The following is a 21,871-nucleotide window of genomic DNA, read 5'->3' on the forward strand; positions in this document are numbered from 1 at the left end:
TCTTGGCTCAGACACTAAAATGTTAGACAACCTCAAGTCAATTGCACTAAAATGTTAGACAACCTTAAGTTAATTGTTCATGTTTCACTTGTTGTTTGTTTTATTTTGTTTTTTGAGATGGAGTCTCGCTCTGTCACCTAGGCTGGAGTGCAATGGTGCGATCTTGGCTCGCTGCAACGTCCGCCTCCTGGGTTCAAGGGATTCTCCTGCCTCAGCCTCCTGAGTAGCTGCGATTACAGGCGCCTGCCACCACGCCCAGCTAATTTGTATATTTTTAGTAGAGACAGAGTTTCACCATGTTGGTCAGGCTGGTCTCGAACTCCTGACCTCGTGATCCACCTGCTTTGGCCTCCCAAAGTGCCACCGCATCAGCCACTGCACCCGGCCCATGTTTCACTTGTAAAATTAAGAATTTAGGCTTAAAAGGCAAAGTCCAGGAGTTCGAGGCTGCAGTGAGCTATGATTGTGTCACTGTACTCCAGCCTGGGTAACAGAGAAAAAAAATTAGGCTTACGAGGCATTTGAGGATGTGTTGGTGTTGGTGGTGGGGTTTGACTGTTGTAACAACTGGGAGTGCCTCTGGTATTTGTTACCTAGGACCAGTGATGGTAATGGTCCTGTAATACACGGGCCAGATTGTCACAGCAAAGAACCATCCTGCTGAAAGCCTGTAGAGCTCTTGATGAGAAACCCCAGGCCACCGCTAGGTTCCCTTTTAGGATCTTTCCAGCTCTAAAGTCAAAATTATCTGAGGAATTTCAGTGAATTAAATGCATCTTTTAAGCCATTGAGACTCTTTCAAATGTCAGGGACAACCTTTTGTTTTCCTCAAAATTAGTAGTGACTTTGGCTGGTTATAGACTTTAGCAAGCTTCCTGGACCAGGTGCTATACTATGGTAGGCCAACCAAAATTGAGAAATACAAGTTTGACTTACTCCCTTATTTTTTCCCCTTGTATTTCAGGTACTATTGGGATTTTCAGCCCCAAGGTGAGTCCTCTTTGACCACGTATGGTTTTATGCTAAAAATGTGTAAATGGGATTGTTTATTTCTGTCTCTTCTCTACAGACTTCTCCACAGAGTGGCATTAGCCATTTCCAAGAAAAGTTAGTGAAGTGTTTAATTAACCTTCACCCTGCTGCGCCCCCCTGCCCTGCTTTTTAGCAACAAAAGGCTCTATGCTTCTTCCTTCTGCGCGGATTGTTGCTAGATTATTTTATAAAACCAAGGCTATAATATGCTTTAATTCCTTGAGCTTTGTTAGGTGCCAACAGGATCCAGTAGCATTCAAATAAAATAGTAGCCGAGTCCATAATAAAAACCTTGGGAGGGTTCCAACTCAGCTAATCCTTCATTTACTCCAGAAATAAATTCCAGTATGTTACCTCCTCGATCACAGTGCCCTTCCACACAACCTGCCTGTCTGGCAGCAGAGAAATGTCAGAAATGGAGCAGTGTTGAAATTCCCACTAGAACAGTGTTATCACATTTTAATATGAGCCTCGCTGCAGCCTCAGTGCTTCTTATTGCTTTCAAACCATTGTTTTCCTGCTTTTGCTTGATGAACCCAGCATCTGGCATGATTCTAAAAAGTACTACAGACAGCTGTGTGCAAAATTAAAAAAAAAAAAAAAGGCCAGGATGAAAACACATTTTTAAAAGGTTCAGAATTGAAATATTTTTTTCTGAATTCAAACAGTTTGAGGGGATATCTTTTAAAGTATTTGCCTTCCTTCCTTGGTTGAGAATGTTGGAAATGTCAACCTGAATATTATCTTAATTTATTGTAAATGGAGGGGCTTTATTTTCTCAGATAATCAGAGTTTTAGATCAAACTTACAAATAGCTTTATGAACTATTTTGCTCTATAACTTTCTTAACCAATTGTACTTTTTATTCTCTTAATGTTGTCACTGTATCCAACCTCAGTGAATAGTAATACCTTAAATAAATTAAAATTGTGAGTGGTTATAATAGTTTTATTAAAATTTTTATTTTTCTAGCTCATACTTTTAGTGTATTTCAAGTTTTTATAAAGCTTTCTTTTAAAGCCATCTTTAAGAAATAAAAATCATATATTTTCAAAGCTTCTTGACTCTTGTAAGTTAAAGTGGGAGCACTTACACTATTTTACATAATGTGATGTGCTGTTACTATGTATCTCACTGTCCTAAAGCATTGATAGATGAAAACATAGATTGAGCAGTGGATAATTTTATGTAATAGTGTAGTGGTTTGCTTTGCAAAATGTGAATTGCACTATTCAGGGGATGGCCCTATAGTTCAGGGTTTAACAGATGTTAACCAAAATCCACAGGGAGAAGAATATGATTGTGAACTGGCAGAAATGAATGAAACTGTGAGGGTAGAATTAATTACCTAAAGGAGAAATAAAGAATTAGTGTCAGAGATGTGGTATAGGAATAGGTTGAGAAGAGAAAATAATTTTGGAGCTTAACACAAGAGACTATATGGGACTAAAAAAGACAAAGGGAACATCTTACCAGATTCTTGACATGGTGGCATTGCAGTCATCTTTCAACATAAAGCAGCTTCTACCCATCCTTTCTCTCTTGGAGAGAGGACAGAGGTAGAGCAGCCAAGGAGACAAGTGAAAATTTATTTAGAACAGAAAACTGTATTTGCTTCTTGACAGCAATTAAATGTATGTGGCAAAATCTTAGTGCATTTGGAAGTAAATGTAAGGAAAGATGATATAGAAAAACTCATGCCCTAGCCCCTAGTCTCATGCCTTCTCACATATTTTCAGGGATGGGGGGCATTAGTGAGAGGTAAAAGTATCTTTTACCTTGCCCTTTTGATCAGACCTTAGCTGATTACGTGCTTCAGAAGCTGGTGGGATGGGTAGGAGCAGTAACTGGTCTAGATAAGGTACAACAGGACAATTTAAGATTATGAAAAGATTAGAAATATGTAAGAAAGAGAACAACTAGCAGAAGAATCTTTAAAGCCCTTGAAAACTGGGTGGTGTTGGGATGGGAGTGAGAAAGAACAGAAATGATGGCCCCAAACTTTCTGAGCATTTTTGTCTGTGACAGGACCCTCTGTACAAGAAGATGATGGGATGAATTTTATTAACTCTGCATTTGCCTAAATACGCACTTGAGTTCTTCAAGATATTTGAACTAAACCAGGTCTGATGCCTGGAAGGAAAATAGTCTTTCATTATAAAAGATCCATTATTTGTATATCCTTTTAGTAGCACATATTTTAAAAATAGTAGCCTTGGCCGGGTGAGGTGTCTTATGCTTGTAATCCTAGTACTTTGGGAGGCTGAGGCAGGCAGGTGGATCACCTGAGATCAGGAGTTCGAGACCAGCCTGACCAACATGTACTAAATACAAAAAATTAGCTGAGAGTGGTGGTGCATGCCTGTAGTCCCAGCTACTTGGAAGGCTAAGGCAGGAGAATTACTTGAACCTGGGAGGTGGAGGTTTCAGTGAGCCGAGACTGTGCCATTGCACTCAAGCCTTGGCAACATGAGCGAAACTCATGTCTCAAAAAAAAAAAAAAAAAAAAAAAAGCAACCTTATCAAGATATAATTCACATGCCATAAAATTTACCCTTTTAAAGGCTACAAGTTAGTGGTATAGATATAGTATAGTATAGTATAGTACAGTACAAGTTGTGCAACCATCACCACTATCTAATTTCAGAACGTTTCATCACCCCAATAAGAAACCCTGTATGGATTCTAGAGCCCATTATCTCCAGAGGTAGAGAGCCCATACTCTTCGTGACTGTTTTTCACTGTCTCATTGCAAGGTTGTTGAGGGTTAGTAGTAATGTGTGTAAGCATCTAGCTTAGTACCTGGACATGGTTAAAAAAAAAAAAAGCCAGTAGTTTCTATTTATCATAATGGTACATTAATGGTAATTCTTTCTCTCACATTTCCACCTAGGTTTTCTTATTGGTCCACTGTCAACTTCCTGAGTGATATTTATTTTAAAAAGGAAACAGGGAAAATAAAACATGATCCAAAGAATATATTACTTTAATGTAGAGGGGATATAAATGGAAGGGCACTTTTAATGAGCTTAAGCATAATTGGAGAACATGAAAAAGGCTTTTTGTTTTTACTTGACAATAAGACATAATATTGCTTTGATAATTCATGTCCTGCTTACTCAAAAAAATTTTCTATTTAATTTTTTACTTAAAGTTACGAAGAAAAGCCAGGGGAGTTTTTGCCATGGAATTTTTATAATTTCAGTAATCTATATCTAAAAGGTGATATTGATAAGGCAATATTAATTTTGCCCTTAGATTTGATGACACTATTACTTAAAGTTATTGAGCAAACTGATTTCCTTCATTTTGCTTCAGTTTCCTCTTTTATAAAATGAGTTAGTGACAATTTTTAATCAAAAATTTGATTATAAGGTATAATGTTTATAATTCAAAATTTATTGCTACAAAAAAAACTTCATGAGTATTAGATTGAATTTCCCACCATAGGCCCAGAATCTAAAACAAATGACATAATATTTAAATAAAAATCTAGGGAAGACCATGGGAATATTATATATAATAATATCTCTTTTTCTGTCCAGTGATCACTCACATTACATTTGTAGTAGTGGTAAACATGGGTCAGTGGAATCTCTTGCCAACTTAAAGATTCTTTGAGTATCTCTATAAGTGGTATAAAGGGTTTCTGAGAAAATTATTCAGTATATTTCAATACGAAAAAATTCTACTTTGTGAAGCTTAAAAATCTCGTTTTGAAATGGCAAGCCTATATTAATGTCAAAGTAAATCAATGCCTAATAATATAGCCTGGCAGGCCAGGTACGGTGGCTCATGCCTGTAGTCCCAGCACTTTGGCAGGCTGAGGGCAGGTATATCACTTGAGCCCAGGAGTTTGAGATCAATCTGGGCAACATGGTGAGACCCTGTATCTACAAAAAAACAAAATCAGCTGGGCGTGGTGGCACAGGCCTGTGGTCCTAGCCGCTTGGGAGGCTGAGGTGGGAGGATCACTTGAGCCTGGCAGGTTGAGACTTCAGTAAGCCGAGATCGTGCCACTGCACTTCAGCCTAGGAGACAGAGCGAGATCTTGTCTCAAAACACACAAACAAAGAAATAAACAAATAAAAATATAGCCTGGCAAAAACAAATAGTGCTAAGTGAGTAAGGAAATTATAAAGCCATAACTGTAAATTGAGGGATTTAAGACGTTTACCAACGAATGTATAAACTTTATGTGCATTCTGAGTCAAGCAAACTATTTTTTAAAATGACATCTATGAGAGAATTAGAAATATGAACACTGACTGGTTATTTTATATTATTAGGAAACTACTGATTTTTTTTAGGTGTGGCAGTGGTATTACGGTTAATTTTTTTAAAAAGAGTTCTTTATTTTAGAGGTTAAAAAGAGTTCTTTATTTTAGAGGTTAATTTTTTAAAAAAGAGTTCTTGATTTTAGAGAGAGGTGTGCTATGATATTTAAAGATATAATGTCTGAGAAATAATATGGGAGAGGAGAAAGAAACAGGGTAAGTATAGATGAGACAAGATCGACCATAAATTGACACTTGTTGAAGTTGGATGATGTATATATGGGAGTTTGTTACACTGTTTTGTCTACTTCAATACATGGGTAAACTTCTCCATAATGCAAAGGTAAAAGAAAAAGGTTGAGATTGATTAAAAATGTAACATTATTCTTTTATCTCTGTCATGAGACCTAGTATGTTAATGCATACATTGCTTTCTGCATCTGGATATAAAGTACATAGAATAGTGAACTGATTTTTTAAATTGCTGTTCAGGTTAATGTTTTATGATAAAAAGAGCCTAAGCTTTGAAATCAGACCTGAATTAGAATCCCAGCTCCTCTGCTTAGAAACTTTGTTAGCTACTGCAAATTACATAACTTCTTGAAGCTTCAGTTTCCTTATGTATAAAATCTCACTAATAATATCTACTTCACAGTTGTTATGAGATGTAATGGGTTTTAATGAGATTATGACTCATGAGGAGTGCTTGCCACATGGTAGGCACTTACTACCTAAGTAAGTGGTAACAAGTATTATTATGTCTCAAAGTAGGGCGAGGCAAGTACATACATGTATGAAACTTTGATAATAAAAATTTCACTTATCTTTTCATAAAATTAATTCATTCATTATAGCTGAACCCTGGTGTAGGGCCATGAAACTTACCATGTATAGATTTGTAAGGTTTGTATTTATAGAGAGCATTTTTATTGGTGGTAGCCACTTCAGAGGCTAGATTTACAAGCTTTTTGCTATATAGTGTTTGAGACATGTTGAATGGAAGCACAAATGTTGCTTAACTTCTTGTCCCTTGTGGTCACATACTTGGAGCATGTAGTTATGACAACTACAAGAAGCAAAACATTAAAGCAGCAAAGAAACACCATCTTTACACTTTAAAAAAAAGAGGAAGGAAATTTCCTTTGAAGTTGAAGAGAAGTGTTTTTGAATTAATGGAGTGTACAGTGATTTTACTAAGTTTTATTTATGAAAATACTCTCTGCATTCATGCCAAAAAGTTTCAGCACAGTCATAAGTAGGATTTATACAAAGAAACACAGCCCAAATTTATGACGTGTTTGCAAATGTAAGAAAAAGTCTAAATTTACAATATTTATAATTTATTGTTAAGTATCTTTCCACCACTATTCCTGGAATGCTGATATTTTATAAACACAAGCATTGGTTTTGAATCTAGACTATCTCAACCTATACTACTTTTTTAAAAAAGAAATCTTCCAGCATGTTTTCCATGTCTCTTGGGGACTTAATAGGGGGGAAATGAACCCAGGCTGAATACTCTTGCCTTTGGCTTTGGCCCAACCTTCTAACATCAGCAGTCTTGACAGCTGCTTTTGTGGCTTGACTTCCTTCGGGCATTTTCTGCCCTTTTCTTATTTGCTATGTTTTATACAAATTAATCTGTAGAAAGTGGATACACACACAAACTGTTTTTGAAGTTAATTACTAATTTTGATAGCTTTTCGAATATTTTACTTCCTATACATCTACTGGTAGGGTGTTCTTTAGTGGAATAATGCATTTTTAAAAAGGGCAGAATAATGCATTTTAAAATTAATGCAGTAGTTGTTTTGCAATGACTGTCAAAGATTTTTTATAACAAAAAGACTCACTTTTTTCCTTTTTAAAGTTAACATTTTGTAAGATTTTTATGTCCTTTCCAAAAGTCCTTCCTATTCTGTAGTAGATGATATTAAGATTAAAAAAAGAACTAAATTTTATGCAGGTAAAAGAAATCACTGGAATCAGGTAATGCTGCCTTCTGTATTCCCTACACAATGTATTGTGTACAAGGATGTTCATTATAGCATTGTTTGGAATAGCAAAGACTACAGACAGCCTAAATGTCCAGGAATGGGGGACTAGTTAAATAAATGTATATCCATTTAATGGAATACTATATAGAGTTAAAAGAAAATGATACATATATATGTAATATGTATGTAATATGGAAGGTTCTCCAAGGAGTATTGTTAGATGAAAAGGGTAATTTGAGCAAACCAGTGTGTATAGTTTGTTTCTGTGTGTGTGTGTGTGTGTGGCACAACCACACGTGTTTTTATTTGTATATAGAATATTTTTGGAAGGATACATATGAATCTGTTAACAGTGGTAACCATTAACAGAGGTAACCGCTTTTGAGGGGGGATATTGGTACGAATGAAAGAGAGAATCTTCTTTGGTACTATTTGAATTTTCACCATGTGCATGTATTATTTTTTAATGTTAAAAATTGGTTAAAGTAAAAAATGAGATAAATCTATATTGCTGATATGGAGCAATTGCTAAGATAAATGGTTAGGAAGAAAAGCCGGATACACAACAGAACAAATGTTACATTTGTTTAAAAAGAGGATAAAAAATACATATGCCACACACACAGAGACTCTTGTTATATTAGGTACAAAAATTAATAGAACACCCAAGAAATCTCACAATGGTTGCCTCTGGAGAGAAGGATCAAGAGAAGAGAGGATAGATGAATTTTCATTATATGCCTTCTTGTAACATTTGAAGGTTTTGCTCTGGGCATACTTAACTTTTTTTATTTAATAAAGAAGCTTTCCAAAACAGACCAAAAAAACAGCATGGTAGTAATCTATTTTTCAGTAGAATCATGATTAACAGTTTCTTATCCATTCAAGTTTTTTCTATTTATTTTATTTGTTTATTTATTTATTTTAGTTTTTGAGACAGAATCTCACTCTGTCACCTAGGCTGGAGTGCGGTGGCTTGATCTCGACTCACTCACTGCAGCTTCCATCTCCCGGGATCAAGTGATCCTCTCACTTTGGCCTCCCCAGTAGCTGGGACTACAGGCATGAGCCACCATGCCCAGCTAATTTTTGTATTTTTTTGTACAGACAGGGTCTCACCATGTTACCAGGCTGGTATCAAACTTTTGGGCTCAAGAGATTTGCCTGCCTCAGTCTCCCAAAGTGCTGGAATTACAGGCATGAGCCACTGCTTCTGGCCTATTTATTTTGAAATGTTAATTAATGGGCAAGGCCCTGATGGTGGTCAAATAGCAGCATTCTCTGTTGTTTAATGTTTGAGAACGTTGGTATATATAGGTGTGTTGAATTTACTCATCATTTAAAACTGAATTTTTTTTATTTTTTATTTTTATTTTCATCTATTTATTTTAGACAGAGTCTCACTCTCTCACCCAGGCTGGAGTGCAGTGGCACGATCTCAGTTCACTGCAACCCCCATCTCCCGGGTTCAACCAATTCTTGTGCCTCAACCACCCAAGTAGTTGAGATTACAGGGACGTGCCACCATGCCTTACTAATTTTTGTATTTTTAGTAGAGATGGGGTTTTGCCATGTTGGCCAGGCTGTTCTCTTATTCCTGGCCTCAAGTGAAAAAGTGAATTTAAAAATAAGTTATATGGCCAGGCATGGTGGGTCACATCTGTAATCTCAGCACTTTGGGAAGCCAAGGGAGGCTGACTGCTTGAGCCTGGGAGTTCCAGACCAGCCTGGGCAATATAGAGAGACCCCATCTTTACAGAAGATCCAAAATTAGCCAAACATGGTGGTGTGCACCTGTGGTCCCAGCTACTTTGGAGGTTGGGGTGGGAGGATCAGTTGAACCTGAGAGGTCAAGGCTGCAGGGAGCCACAATTACACCACTGCACTCTGGCCTGGGTGACAGAGTGAGACCCTGTCTCAAAACAAAAACAAAACAAAAATAATAATAATTTTAAATTAGTATTGTATAATACTCACGGTGACTGATAATGAATACCTTTTCTTACCCGATCTTAGTTTTTTTAGAAGTTCACAGAACTTCAGATTTTCGTCTTCACGTAGATGTCAGGGGAAATCAAGTCACTGAAAATTAATGACTGCTTTAAGTTTATTTGATTAGCCCAGGGGACTCTGGTTGAAGAAAAAAACAACTTATAAATGGTTTCTCTTAGAAGGTATTATTCCTGGACCAACACAGAAAATCAGGTGAGAAGTATAGTTTCTGAACATAGAATTTTTACATAAGAATTAGTGTTCATCAGGACTTGTGCCTCTAACAAATTTTCATGTTCTAAACACAAAAATATTGAGAGAAAAGTGTAGTTCATTTGAATACAAGCTTTTTTGGTTTTTCTGCTTAAAACTTTTTTGTAAGTAAGTAGGTTAAGCATTCAGACTTGAAACCCAATGAATTTGCTTGATATTTTGAGGCTAAATAATGTAATAGGTGGACCCAATTCTATTAGAAAGCATTTATTTTTCATTTGGCTTCTCATCAACACATGCTTCTCTCAGAAACTTGTTTATGAAGATGGCTAAGTATCACTAGCACAGGAAAGGGACTGCTAAGTTATAGGCAAGGGGATTTATATGACATGTAAAATAAAGATTGCAATTTCTGCTGACTCTTGTGAGGCAAATAGTGGGAGAACCAATCTTGTGAACCCTATCGATCCTTGTCAGCTGATGTGAATTTAAGACACATTTGCCATCCTGGAAAAGTTCTTGATCATGATTAATCTCTAAAAGGTATTTTCCTAAACTTAAAAAGTGATACCACTTACCCTTAAGATTTACGCACTTTACTCGTGTTAGTGATACCTCAATTAAAAAGTAATTTTTTTAAATAAAGAGATACTTTTTCATGTGAAACTTTTTTTCCAAGCAACCAAATATTGAACTGAATTCTTGACAGTGAAAGGTTTTGGCTGTTGATAGTGGTGTTACACACATGTTGTCGAATACGTGAACGAGAATCCCTGTTTGGAATGGGATGTGGCATGGGGAGGTTGAATCTTGTCACCATTTGCCAGTACAGCTTTAGTGATATTGACGGTTTATGTTATCGCAAAGAAAACTTACCCTTTCTTCAGTATGTTAAAAGCTGGCTCATATGTTTAGGCCTGCTAATCTTACCCATAATCCATTCTTTACTATGTATTATTTTATTTTTACTCCTTGGACTTTTGAAAAACACTTCTTATATCTACCTGTAGCCTGTAGAACATGTAGTCTCATTCTTCTTCTTTTTTTTTTTTTTTTTTTTTTTTTTGAAACAGAGTCTTGCTCTATCACCCAGGCTGGAGTGCAGTGGTGCGATCTCAGCCTCCTGGGTTTTAGGCAATTCTCTCTGCCTCAGCCTCCTGAGTAGCTGGGATTACAGGCACCCGCCACCACGCCCAGCCAATTTTTGTATTTTTAGTAGAAATGTGGTTTTGCCATGTTGGCCAGGCTAGTCTTGAACTCCTGACCTCAGGTGATCCACCCGCCTTGGCCTCCCAAAGTGCTGCAGTTATAGGTGTGAGTCACCGCACCCAGCCATCTCATTCTTCTTTAATGGAAGATATTAGAATCCAACTAGCCTTATAGTTTCTCTCAAGAAGTCAAGTAGTGTTGGCTTATCAGTTGGGGCATAATAGACCCTAAAATGCATCAGGATTGTAAACGAGTGCTAAGGTCTACTACAACTTGTTTGGGAGAAAGGAAAGGTGGGACAAGAGAGCAAGATGAACCAATAGTAATAAAATTGCTACATTTATGTGACATTATATATTTTTCAGAGGATTTTTCTGCTCTGAGACTTAAAGCATGTTGGTGCCAGAAAGGAAACACATTCTTTAACCAAACCAGGTCAATGCTATATTTAAGTATCCAACAGAATCAAACAGAAGGTGCTGGAAAAAATTCAGTGTATTAATTTCACTAAGCCTGAGGTGGCTGTTCTAAATTTTGCAAGCATGAAATTCATACCAGAAAGTGATATTTTGAAAGAATTACTACATTACTTGATAACAAATTTCAACTATGAATTGGACCACTTCTTTCTTGACCAAATCATTGAACACATTTGGTTTTGTCTGTCAGTTCTACTCTCCATACCTAATGTGACTACTGCTATTATCACTAATAATCATAATTTATAAATTTACTTTACTGAAGTTAAAATACTAATTGATAGCATATACCATAAAGTTAACTCACTGGCTGTCATTCAGTATGCTTTACCTTTGAGTAATGATCATGATTTATTAAACATGCAGATTTTCAGGCTACATAGTTCAGTGGATTAGAACAAGAGCTTAGTAATCAGACAAGTTGGGCTAAAAGCCTGGCCCTGCCACTTATAAGTCACTTATATGACTTTGGGTAAGTTATTTCATCTTTGTGTCTCAATTTCTTTATCTTCATCTTTGGGTTAATAATACATCTCAGGATTGTTTTGAGGATTAAATGAGATAGTCCAAAAGAGCCTTGACCCAGAGCTTGTACCAAGTAGGAGTTTAGCTAGCTATTATATAATTATTTTTATTATAGTTAACTTTCTCCTATGTGTCAAAAGATACTGAAAATTCAGTTGGATAGCTTTGTAATAAGAATTAAGGACTGAGAATACAGAAAACAAACCAAACAAAACAGAACTATGAGCCAATAATTCCAGATTATGATTGCCTGGTCACCATATGATAAATGCATTCATTTAACAATATATTTATCCATATACTACCAAATATCAAGTTTATATATTTTGAATTATGTCAAAATCTCATTACTGTTGAAAATATTCCCACTCATCAGGTTCCATTTTAGTACCAGTTGAACAATACCAGTGGTAGATGAAATGTGTTAGTGTGAAGCTGGAATGATTGCTGACAGGCTGTAATTTGCTTTATAAAGTGTGGGTTGTCATATATACAATTATCTGGTTTATATTTGTTGCTGCCAGCCCTCCAGTTTGTTAACATCCAGGAGTTATGCCTTTATGTGAAACCTAAGAAGGGTTAAAAATCTCAACATTTTCTTAGAGGGTGGGAGAGGAGAAGAAAGGTTCACACAGTGGCTACTTTTTTCTCTCTCTTGTTTCTTTTTCTTTTCTTTTTTTTTTTTTTTTTTTTTTTTTTGACTAGGATGATGCTACACACTACAGCTCACCCTACTGGTCAAAATTAAAAACTGCATTACAAAGGACCATTTTCTTGAGGGCAAAAAGAAAAAAAAAGAACTTTTCAATTAGCTCCCACTGACATTTTCCTGTCCAATCCACCACTGACAGATGTACTTCATTCTGAGAATATCATTAAGCTATGCTGCCCTTTCAGTTGTTGGATTCACAGGTGTTGTTATAGTGATTATACTAAGAGTGTCTAATCAATTTGGCTCCATTTGTGATTATTTAGACTGTGCCACTCTCCTCAAATGTTATCTCTAAAGGTTCTTAAGAAGGCTGTTATTCTTAGCATGATTACATAATTAGCAAACAGTATCCTAAGCTAAAACCTGTAGTCTTAGGCTCAATTTACTTCTTGTACATTCAAGATCCAGTTGGAGCAACTTTTTAAAAGAATGATAAATGGAAACTTTCTTTACCTGACCTGTCATTTGTTCTGTAGACTTAATGACATTCAGTACCATTACACTCACTGCCAGGGCCTTGGGGGGAAAAAGGAATATTTATACACTGAGTTATAGATAGATGTAGTAAGGGGAAAAAAAAGAGAGAGAGAGAGAGAGATAGGCAGAAAGTCTGACTGTATAGAACAGAGAAGAATTTGAGACCTTCACTATACATGGATTAATCACAAGAACTAACCACGCAGATCCAAATGGATATTTAGAAATTGGTGAAGCCTCTAGGATGTTCTCTGGAAAATGTAGTACATTTTCTAATGCATGAATATGTGCAAAATGGTATGTAATTTATAATGGAAGTGCTGACAGAATTTTAGTTTTGGTGCAGCAAATGTGCTCTATAATATATTTACATGTGAGTAACATTTCATGTATGGTCACATCTGTACCCAACATATTTATTTAGTTGGTATTAGATTCAATAACTTAGTTGAATGGTTATAATAAGGAACAATAAGCTGCAGTTTTGCTAATCTTACTATAGTTCAGCTTTGGGAGCTGCATTACTATTAAATTGGCCCATGAAAATCTGGCAGTATTAATGCTATCAAGCATGAAAACTAACTGGACTTGGATCAGGGAACCTCATTTATAGCATTTTAGTGAGAATTTATTAGTTTAAAGAGGGAGCTGTATTTCTTACAGGATCTTAAATATTAAATAGAATAGGAAGTCATGTGTTCCCTTCCAACAACAACAATAATTTAAAATTTTTCAATTTTAAATTAATCTCAATTTCCTTATATAATCCAGAGATACTTGGTGAAGTAATAGCAAACCCTAGTGTTTTTTGTTGTTGTCATTCTTTTTTTTGAGATGGAGTTTCGCTCTTGTTGCCCAGGCTGGAGTGCAATGGCACAATTTCGGCTCACCGCAACCTCTGCCTCCCGGGTTCAAGTGATTCTCCTGCCTCAGCCTCCCGAGTAGCTGGGATTACAGGCATGTGCCACCACTCCCAGCTAATTTTTTGTATTTTTAGTAGAGACAGGGTTTTCCATGTTGGTCAGGCTGGTCTCAAACCCTGAACTCAGGTGATCTGCCTGCCTCGGCCTCCCAAAGTGCTAGGATTACAGGCATGAGACACGACGCCCGGCTGCAAACCCTAGTTTTTAACCGCGCCATATAAACAGTTGGTTGCAAATATGAGTAGAGTTTTTATAATATAGCTCACAATTAATTTGAAGAGAAATAAAAGATGATGACGTAGACTAACATAAAAAATCGAGCCTTTACATATTGAATAAGCAAACTTATAAGTTTTCTCTGTTATTTGTTATTTTCTCACTTTTTTTAATGCTTAAACCATTTTCTGTCTTTTTTCATTTCTTTCGCATTTATCTGGTAAAATTGTCATTATGGCCTGTTTTTGTCTCAAAATAGTACCTGCAAATTCAGGACTAAACGGATTTGCTGTGAACTAAAATAGTTACAAGGGGAACATCATCATGGTTCATTTTTCTCCCTGTTTTATTTGGAATTGAATTAGTAAATGAAAGTTTTAGCAGTTTAATTCACTTCTCCATAAAGTTTATGGAGCAGCAACAGCTGGTTGAATCTGTGGCAGAAAAAGCCAACTTCTAGTGGCCAAGCCTATTGTTTCAGAATTAAGGGGGAAAGCTCATTAACTGTTAATGAAAACACAGGGAATAAAAACAAATAGCACAGAAACCCTAGGAAATAATTACCTTACACCTGACACAAAGCTGCTTTATCTTTCTGCTCCAACCCTCAGAAATTCCCAACTTATCACTCTGTAGAGCATGAATGAAATTGAGTTTGACTCTCGGAAAAAAAGAATAGAGAAATCATCCCGCTTATGGGCCCCTCAGCACGTACTTGGTGGAGGACCTGCCATTGAATATGCCAAGGAGTGTATCTAATGCCCGATTCTTATGACACTTAGGCTATAGGAGCAAATTACCTGCTAATAGCAGGTGAACCCTTGATATAGTTCCACCAGATCTTGTTTAGAAATACAAAGAGAAAGGACTGAAGGTAATGGATGTGATTAATGGAGATATGGTGTGTTAAAATATATATCTGTATAGAAATATATTGATTCTGCTGGAGTTGCAGAGGGAAAGTGTGTCTCCAGTGGCAAAGGGTCTTGCTTGTGAGAAAGCCACTCTAAGCAGATGGAGTTCTAAGCCCTAATTGTAGAGCTGCTGAGTGGAAATGTCTGTCACTATAGTTTGTGATCATTTATGTCTGATCCCACTGGACTACAGTTGTGGCCATTTGGAACTGCAATTGTCAGAGCTATAGACAAATCCAGAGAACACGTACGGTTATGTTTTAAAGAAAAATGATGTTCTTAAACTTAAACAAATCCAAAATGACCACAGTAATTGCTGTTCTTCTATAAAACTTTTCACCCATGCATCCTCAGTAGTTGTAATCATTTCAATTACACGGGAGTGTCTATTTATATGGTGCTATAGCCTTGTTTCTGTGTGTGCCCAAGGGAACTGGGTCACTTGATATGACACTAAGAACACTTATAATAACATCTCCATCATCAGGAACTAATTGCACTTGGGTGTAAAGCTTATTTCTAAATGTTCCTGCACCACAACCATTTGTACTACTGACCTAGGCTCTGTTTTGCTGCATTGAGTTGTATATCGTTGTCGTTGGGTACTTTACAGAGGAACTGTCTCGTGTTTGACACCAGGGGTGGCTGTTGAAAGCACACCTTGGGTGACTATACTCAGAAACCATAGGAATCATGTGGAAGTGACTTTTCCATCTGAAGTTAGGAAAGCAAGTGCCAAACCCAGGCAGGTGTTTTGGGTAAGACTTTAAAAACTGAGGCTGTGAAGGCAATGTGATACCCTGGATTGGATCCTAAAACAGAAAAAGGACATTAATGGAAAACTTGTGAAATCCAAATAGAGTCTGTAGTTTAGTTAATAGCAATATACCAATGTTAATTTATTGGTTTTGGCAGATAGACCTCAATTATGTAAGAAGTTGACATTGGGGGAAACTGGGGGAAGGGTGTGTAGGAACTCTGTACTATCTTTGCAACACTTACATAAATCTAAAATTATTCCAAAATAAAAAGTTCACTAAAAAAAAAAAAAGCCCTTCCTGATATGCATGTTTTTTTAAAAAGCTTAGAATGCGAGCATGTACTTTTTTCTTTTTTCTTTTCTTTTCTTTTCTTTTTTTTTTTTTAGAGACAGGGCTCACTCTGTTGTCTAGGTTGGAGTGCAGTGGCATAGTCATGGCTCACTGTAGCTTTTACCTCCTTGGCTCAAACAATCCCCCCATCTCAGCCTCTCAAGTAGCTGGGACCACAGGCACAAGCCACCATGCCTGGCTAATTTTTCTACTTTTTGTAGAGACAGAGTTTCATCATGTTGTCCAGGCTGGTCTCGAACTCCTAGGCTCAAATCATCCACCTACCTTGGCCTCCCAAAGTGCTGGGATTACAGGCGTGAGCTACTGGCTTGGCTAGGTTCTTTTTCTTTAATGGTAGATTTGCCACATTTTTGAACTAAGCAGAAAACTAGTTTACAAATAATGTTTATAAATAATGTTCAGTATATACTACAAAAGTTAAATTTTGCTTGGCAATTCCAGTACTTTTTTTTTATTTTTAAGGATTTTTATTTGGCTTAAAATAAAAATTCCATTTAACCTTGCAGCTCACTTTCAGGTTACTAGCCAGGCAGTCCATTTAGATTGTGTTGGTAATATAATTTTAGTGGACTTCCAATGATGTAAAATTTGAGCATTTTAATCCTCAGTCCAGTATTTGAGAATTTTTCTGGTTATTATGGAAATTACACAGTGATGCTGTAAGCATAGCTATAAACTTTGTATCCTGATAAGTAAACTAATAAAGGAGAGTAACTCTTCTGGCTTTGGCCAATGACTATTGTGTGAGTTTTCTACAATTTTTATTTATCTTTTCCATAATAAACTTTATAGTTTATTTCTAAAGTCCTATATTTGTAGGTGTTCAACTCAGTTATGGACATCTACCTACCATACAGCATTTGAAGAAGAGTCTAGATAAGATCATCTAATTTATGGAAAGAGAAGGCTACAGCCATTCTCTTTTTATCATTTTATAACCTCCCTAGTTTTCTAGTTTAATTGTAGGAAATAAACCTTTAAAGTGAGGCAATACAGATTCTATGTAGGTTGTTTGGTTTCACAGCTCCCTAGTTGAAATCCAAGGCCAAAACTCTACAGTATTTACTGAGATTAGCATTGGTGATTTCCTTTGGAAATTAGTATTTGAGATAATATTAAATTCAGTTGAAAATCCTATTTTCATGTTTGTGAAATGAAATAAGCAGCTGTCGGTATCCTTTTATCAGCAGACTGTACCTCTATTTGGGGGATTTTAAGCAAAGTCATTTGCAATACAGAGCCTTTTCTTCCGGTTTCTGAATGAGCTAACATCTTCTGTCTGAACCTTTTAAAGTATCAAAATAACATCGGCCATTTCTACAGAATACAATCCAATGTATATTGAAAACACACAAAAGAGATTAGCATTAATTGCATAATTCAGTATTGTATATACATTACCTTTTATCAAAGCCATTTTACAGAACAAATATTATCTTCTTAGGGCTTTTAGAATTCCTAAGAGGTCAGTTGCCTAGGCTGTAAACTAGAATTACAAAGAAAAAACTTTGTTAGTGTTGTAGAACAAATAGGAATACAGTCCAGCAAAGTCTAGGTTCTATTTTTATACCTCTCTTACTTTTCAGAGAAAGACTATTGAGCTTGCTATATTATATCATGTATAGAAGGTTAAACCTTTGCGTCAGTCCTATTTCACTTGAAATAGAGTCATGCAGGGAGACATAGTATATATTAATATAAATTTAATTTTTTTCTTTTTTTAGATGGAGTCTTGCTCTTGTCACCCAGGCTGGAGTGCAATGGTACAATCTCGGCTCACTGCAACCTCCACCTCCCGGGTTCAAGCGATTCTCCTGCCCTAGCCTCCTGAGTAGCTGGGATTATAGGCGCCCACCACCACGCCCTGCTAATTTTTGAGAAAAGGAGATGGGGTTTCACCGTATTGGCCAGGCTGATCTTGAACTCCTGACCTCAGGTGATCCACCTGCCTGGGCCTCCCAAAGTGCTGGGATTACAGGTGTGACCCACCATGCCTGGCTGAATATAAATTTATATAGCTATGTTTTTATTTTAAGTATGATAGATAAATTTCTTTCTGGTGACAAGAGGTATTCCCACTCTAAGCTAACAGTTCCTAAGTTTTAGTGACAGAGTTACTTGAGTGGAAAATTTTTCATCCAGGTAAGTTGGTTCTTGAACTTGTTTAACTGTTTCCCATATGTTAATGGATAGTGGCCATGTTCATCATCGAGTAAAAGATAATCTCTTTTATTTATGATCATACATAGATCTCTTCCAGTACCATACCAAGGATGTATCCTTTTATAAGGATGTCCAAAGGTTGACCTTATTTTCTCTCTTTTTTGTCCCTCAGGAGGAGACTTTGGACAGGACAGCTCTGATGATAATCACAGTGGGACTCTTGGCCTGTCCCTCACATCCGACACACACTTTTTGTCAGATTATCAGGATGAGGGTGAGTGTTATCCTTCTGGATTTTGGGTGACTACCATACTTTATTATCTTTTGTCCTGACATCTTTGCCTTTTGTCATTTTGTATCCAGCAGCCTTTGGTGGGTTTTCTTTACTGGTAATCACTAGTTTGCAAAGAACAACTATTTGTTTCATTGTGGTGCTGATCCTCCTTGGTAATTCAATACTTCTGAAGTTAATGTATTTAGGGAGACACTAATTCCATATTGGAACAGGAAGACATCATTATTGATCTTTTTATAAAAACTGTAGCTCAAAAGCTAAGAGGGCATTTTAAGATTCAGGGCCTAGTTTATACCATTCTTTTGGATTTTTTAGCTTTACTGATTTACATGAGAATTGAAGCTTTTATTTAATGATTATTGGATTATTAGTTTTCTGTGGATCATTTGAGACCCTTGAGCTCATCATATTATAATAAGATACCATCTCACCTGTGCTTCTCACATACCCCTGACTATATTGGTATTGCTCAAGTGGAAGGGAAAGCCACAAGAACCACAGTGCGAATCTTCCTGGAGCATCAATTTTACTTGAATATTTGGGAATGAGAGGAGTTAAATAATTCAGTCGTTAGAAACATTATTTTTATATTCAAAATTCCATAGTATGTAACAGAGTGAAATGCAAAATATATATGAATTTTTAAGATAAGACATAAAATATAAATGTTTTGGCCTGACAGCTGCCAGTTTCTGGCTCAGGCCTAGATTTCCTAAGTGTGGGGATCCACTGTGCCTCTTCTGGCATGTGGCCACCTGAGCAGAAGGTTTCATCATCACGGATGCACATGGTTTTCTTATCAGAGTCTCTCTCATGCCTTCCCAGTAGGGTTAAAAAAGTAGAGGTGCTACTAAACTGAACATTAAATTGGAAACACTTTATTCATTTAGGGATTGGGAATAAAGTTGGTAAATTTTTCCTTACTTTTCTTTGTTAGTCTGTAATCTTTCCATTTCTTTTTATTTCGATTTCATGAGCTTAACAATTTCTGTTTTACTCTCTTTTTACTTTATCCATTGATTGTTATTTCATTTAGCCCTTTTGACGATTCATGTTTTTTCCCTTTCATTGACTCGATAACCTCCACATAAGAACTATGGGTTGAATCACACAGAAACATTTTATTTTGCTTGGGCTTTGTATAATAGCACAATTAGTAATACCCAAGTTTTAAAATGGGGTTTGTAATATAGGATCTGTGTATTGATTCAGGTATTACACTAAAAACATTGTTTGGACTAAAAGTTTAATAATTACATTGGTAGCTGATTAATAATTGTAGAAAATTAACAGTGCAAAACAGGAAGAAATCAACCTTTCATTTGTTTTTGATTAATCTAATGCTTGACAGAATTAGAACAATAGTGCCTCATTAATCCTTAGGTCACTTATTTGGTATTTCCAACTTTCCCAAACACAACTGAGAACACAATAAGTAATCCAGAAAGGCCTCTAAGTGGAAATAGATGTGACTTATGTACCTTGCTCTTCGAAGAACCCCTGAGGCCCTTTGCTGAGGAATCTTCTTACACATTTCTAACCAATACAGTGTTTTGGTTTCTCAGCCCACAGTAGAGCTTCAAATTAGAAGAAGGGGGTACTATAAAGGCATCAATTAACAAATAAGATTAAGGTAAGAAACAGAAGAACAAAACTTTATATAGATAATAAAATCTATAAAGAAAATTTATATAAGAATAATTTTTTTAATAGCAGTTTGGGGTCATTTTCTATGATATAGAAAAAGTACATGCTCACCCAAGTGCTCAGTACCTTAATAAATTAAAACTTTTTTAGCTAGCATTTATTGAGCACTTACTATTTGCCTCGCATCATCTGTATGGTAAGCACTCTGCATATGTCGTCATTTGATCCTCAAGACTGCCCTAAAATGTAGATATTAGGATTATGCTTATTTTACAGACAAGGAAACAGACTCAAGGAAGTTAACTTATCTAAAATCACACAGCTAGTAAGCAGTAGTGCCAGAATTTCCGCCTACATAGTCTGGTTCTAAAACCTCTGGTCTTAACCACTCTGCTATCCTTACCACTATCCTTATCTGAGATATCCAAAAAAATAGATTCATACTCCAAACATTTTGGCTGAGACCATACAGTTACAAATACTATGCTTAAAAATATTTTCATTAAAATAGTTGAAATTTAGGAAAAACATTTGTGTTGAAAGAGGTAAATCTGGAAAACTCCAAAGTGGAAAACTTTGTTCCATAACAGTTCCTCACAAGAGAGGAGTTAATTATATTAGTAATATTAAATTCTTACTTACTAAATTTTTGTTTTTAGTTCTGTGCATGAAATTAAAAGAATTCCCAAAGTGACATAGTCAATGGTAGAGGTAGGAATAGACCTATTTATGTGTTAAAAACTTGATTGTAAGATGATATGATACTGTTTAAATATGAGTTTCTGCAAAGCATTGAATCTAGTACAGTGCCTGAGTGCCTAATAAACAACAGACACAATAAATGTTCATTTTCATCCCCTGAAAATTAAAGATACATATATTTCCTGTGAAATTAAAGAGAAAGTTATAAAGGTGTCAAAATTTTGAGCAATGTCTATATCCTCTTTAATTAGATTTTACCATGATAGAGAATGGTAACACTTGATATGCTACTTACTCATTTTTTAAAACAAATATTTATTTAAAGATTCCTAGGTAACACCAAGACACTGTGTTAAGCTGCAGGTGAAAAATGCAGTGAGAAAGCAGATACAGTCCCTGCCCTCATGGAGCTTACTATCTCATTGGGAAAACTATTAATAAGTAGACAAATAAACAAATATAAAGTTAGTGTCTTTATAGATAGCTAAGTCAATTATTTATGAAGAAAAGATGTTCATCTTTATGTTTTATTTTTTATTATTATTATTTTTTGAGACAGAGTTTTGCTCTGTCACCCAGGTTAGAGTGCAGTGGCAGGATTTCGGCTCACTGCAAGCTCCACCTCCCGGGTTCACACCATTCTCCTGCCTCAGCCTCCTGAGTAGCTGGGACTACAGGCGTCCGCCACCACGCCCAGCTAATTTTTTTGCATTTTTAGTAGAGACAGGGTTTCACCATGTTAGCCAGGATGGTCTCGACCTCCTGACCTTGTGATCCACCCTCCTTGGCCTCTCAGGTATTCCTCTTTGACATTCTTTGTAATGACAGTTATTTTAGCCTTTTGGAATTTTATCTTCATTAGAAAATGTAAAAATATTTCAGATATTTTATCTTCCACTGTCAGCTAGAATAGTATCCTAGACTTGCCATTATAAAAGAATACACAGTCTGGCCCATCCACCCATAACTTTAGTGATGAGGGGCAA

General features: G+C 36.2%; 1 protein-coding gene across 7 annotated transcripts in view; it reads left to right on the forward strand.

Moving 5' to 3' along the window:
- SKAP1 (src kinase associated phosphoprotein 1) overlaps nucleotides 1-21,871 on the forward strand; it is a 330,610-nt gene that overhangs the window by 94,156 nt on the left and 214,583 nt on the right. For 4 of the 7 annotated variants that reach the window (XM_050762809.1, XM_050762802.1, XM_050762804.1 and 1 more), the window contains exons 3-4: nucleotides 965-990; nucleotides 18,414-18,515. In XM_050762809.1, the coding sequence (XP_050618766.1) occupies nucleotides 965-990; nucleotides 18,414-18,515 (128 nt within the window). The remainder of the gene's footprint in view (nucleotides 1-964; nucleotides 991-18,413; nucleotides 18,516-21,871) is intronic. The other 3 variants (XM_050762808.1, XM_050762810.1, XM_050762807.1) reach the window with 1 other exon arrangement.

Source organism: Macaca thibetana, chromosome 16 (genome assembly GCF_024542745.1).
Source record: "Macaca thibetana thibetana isolate TM-01 chromosome 16, ASM2454274v1, whole genome shotgun sequence".
NCBI classification, from domain to species: Eukaryota; Metazoa; Chordata; class Mammalia; order Primates; family Cercopithecidae; genus Macaca; species Macaca thibetana.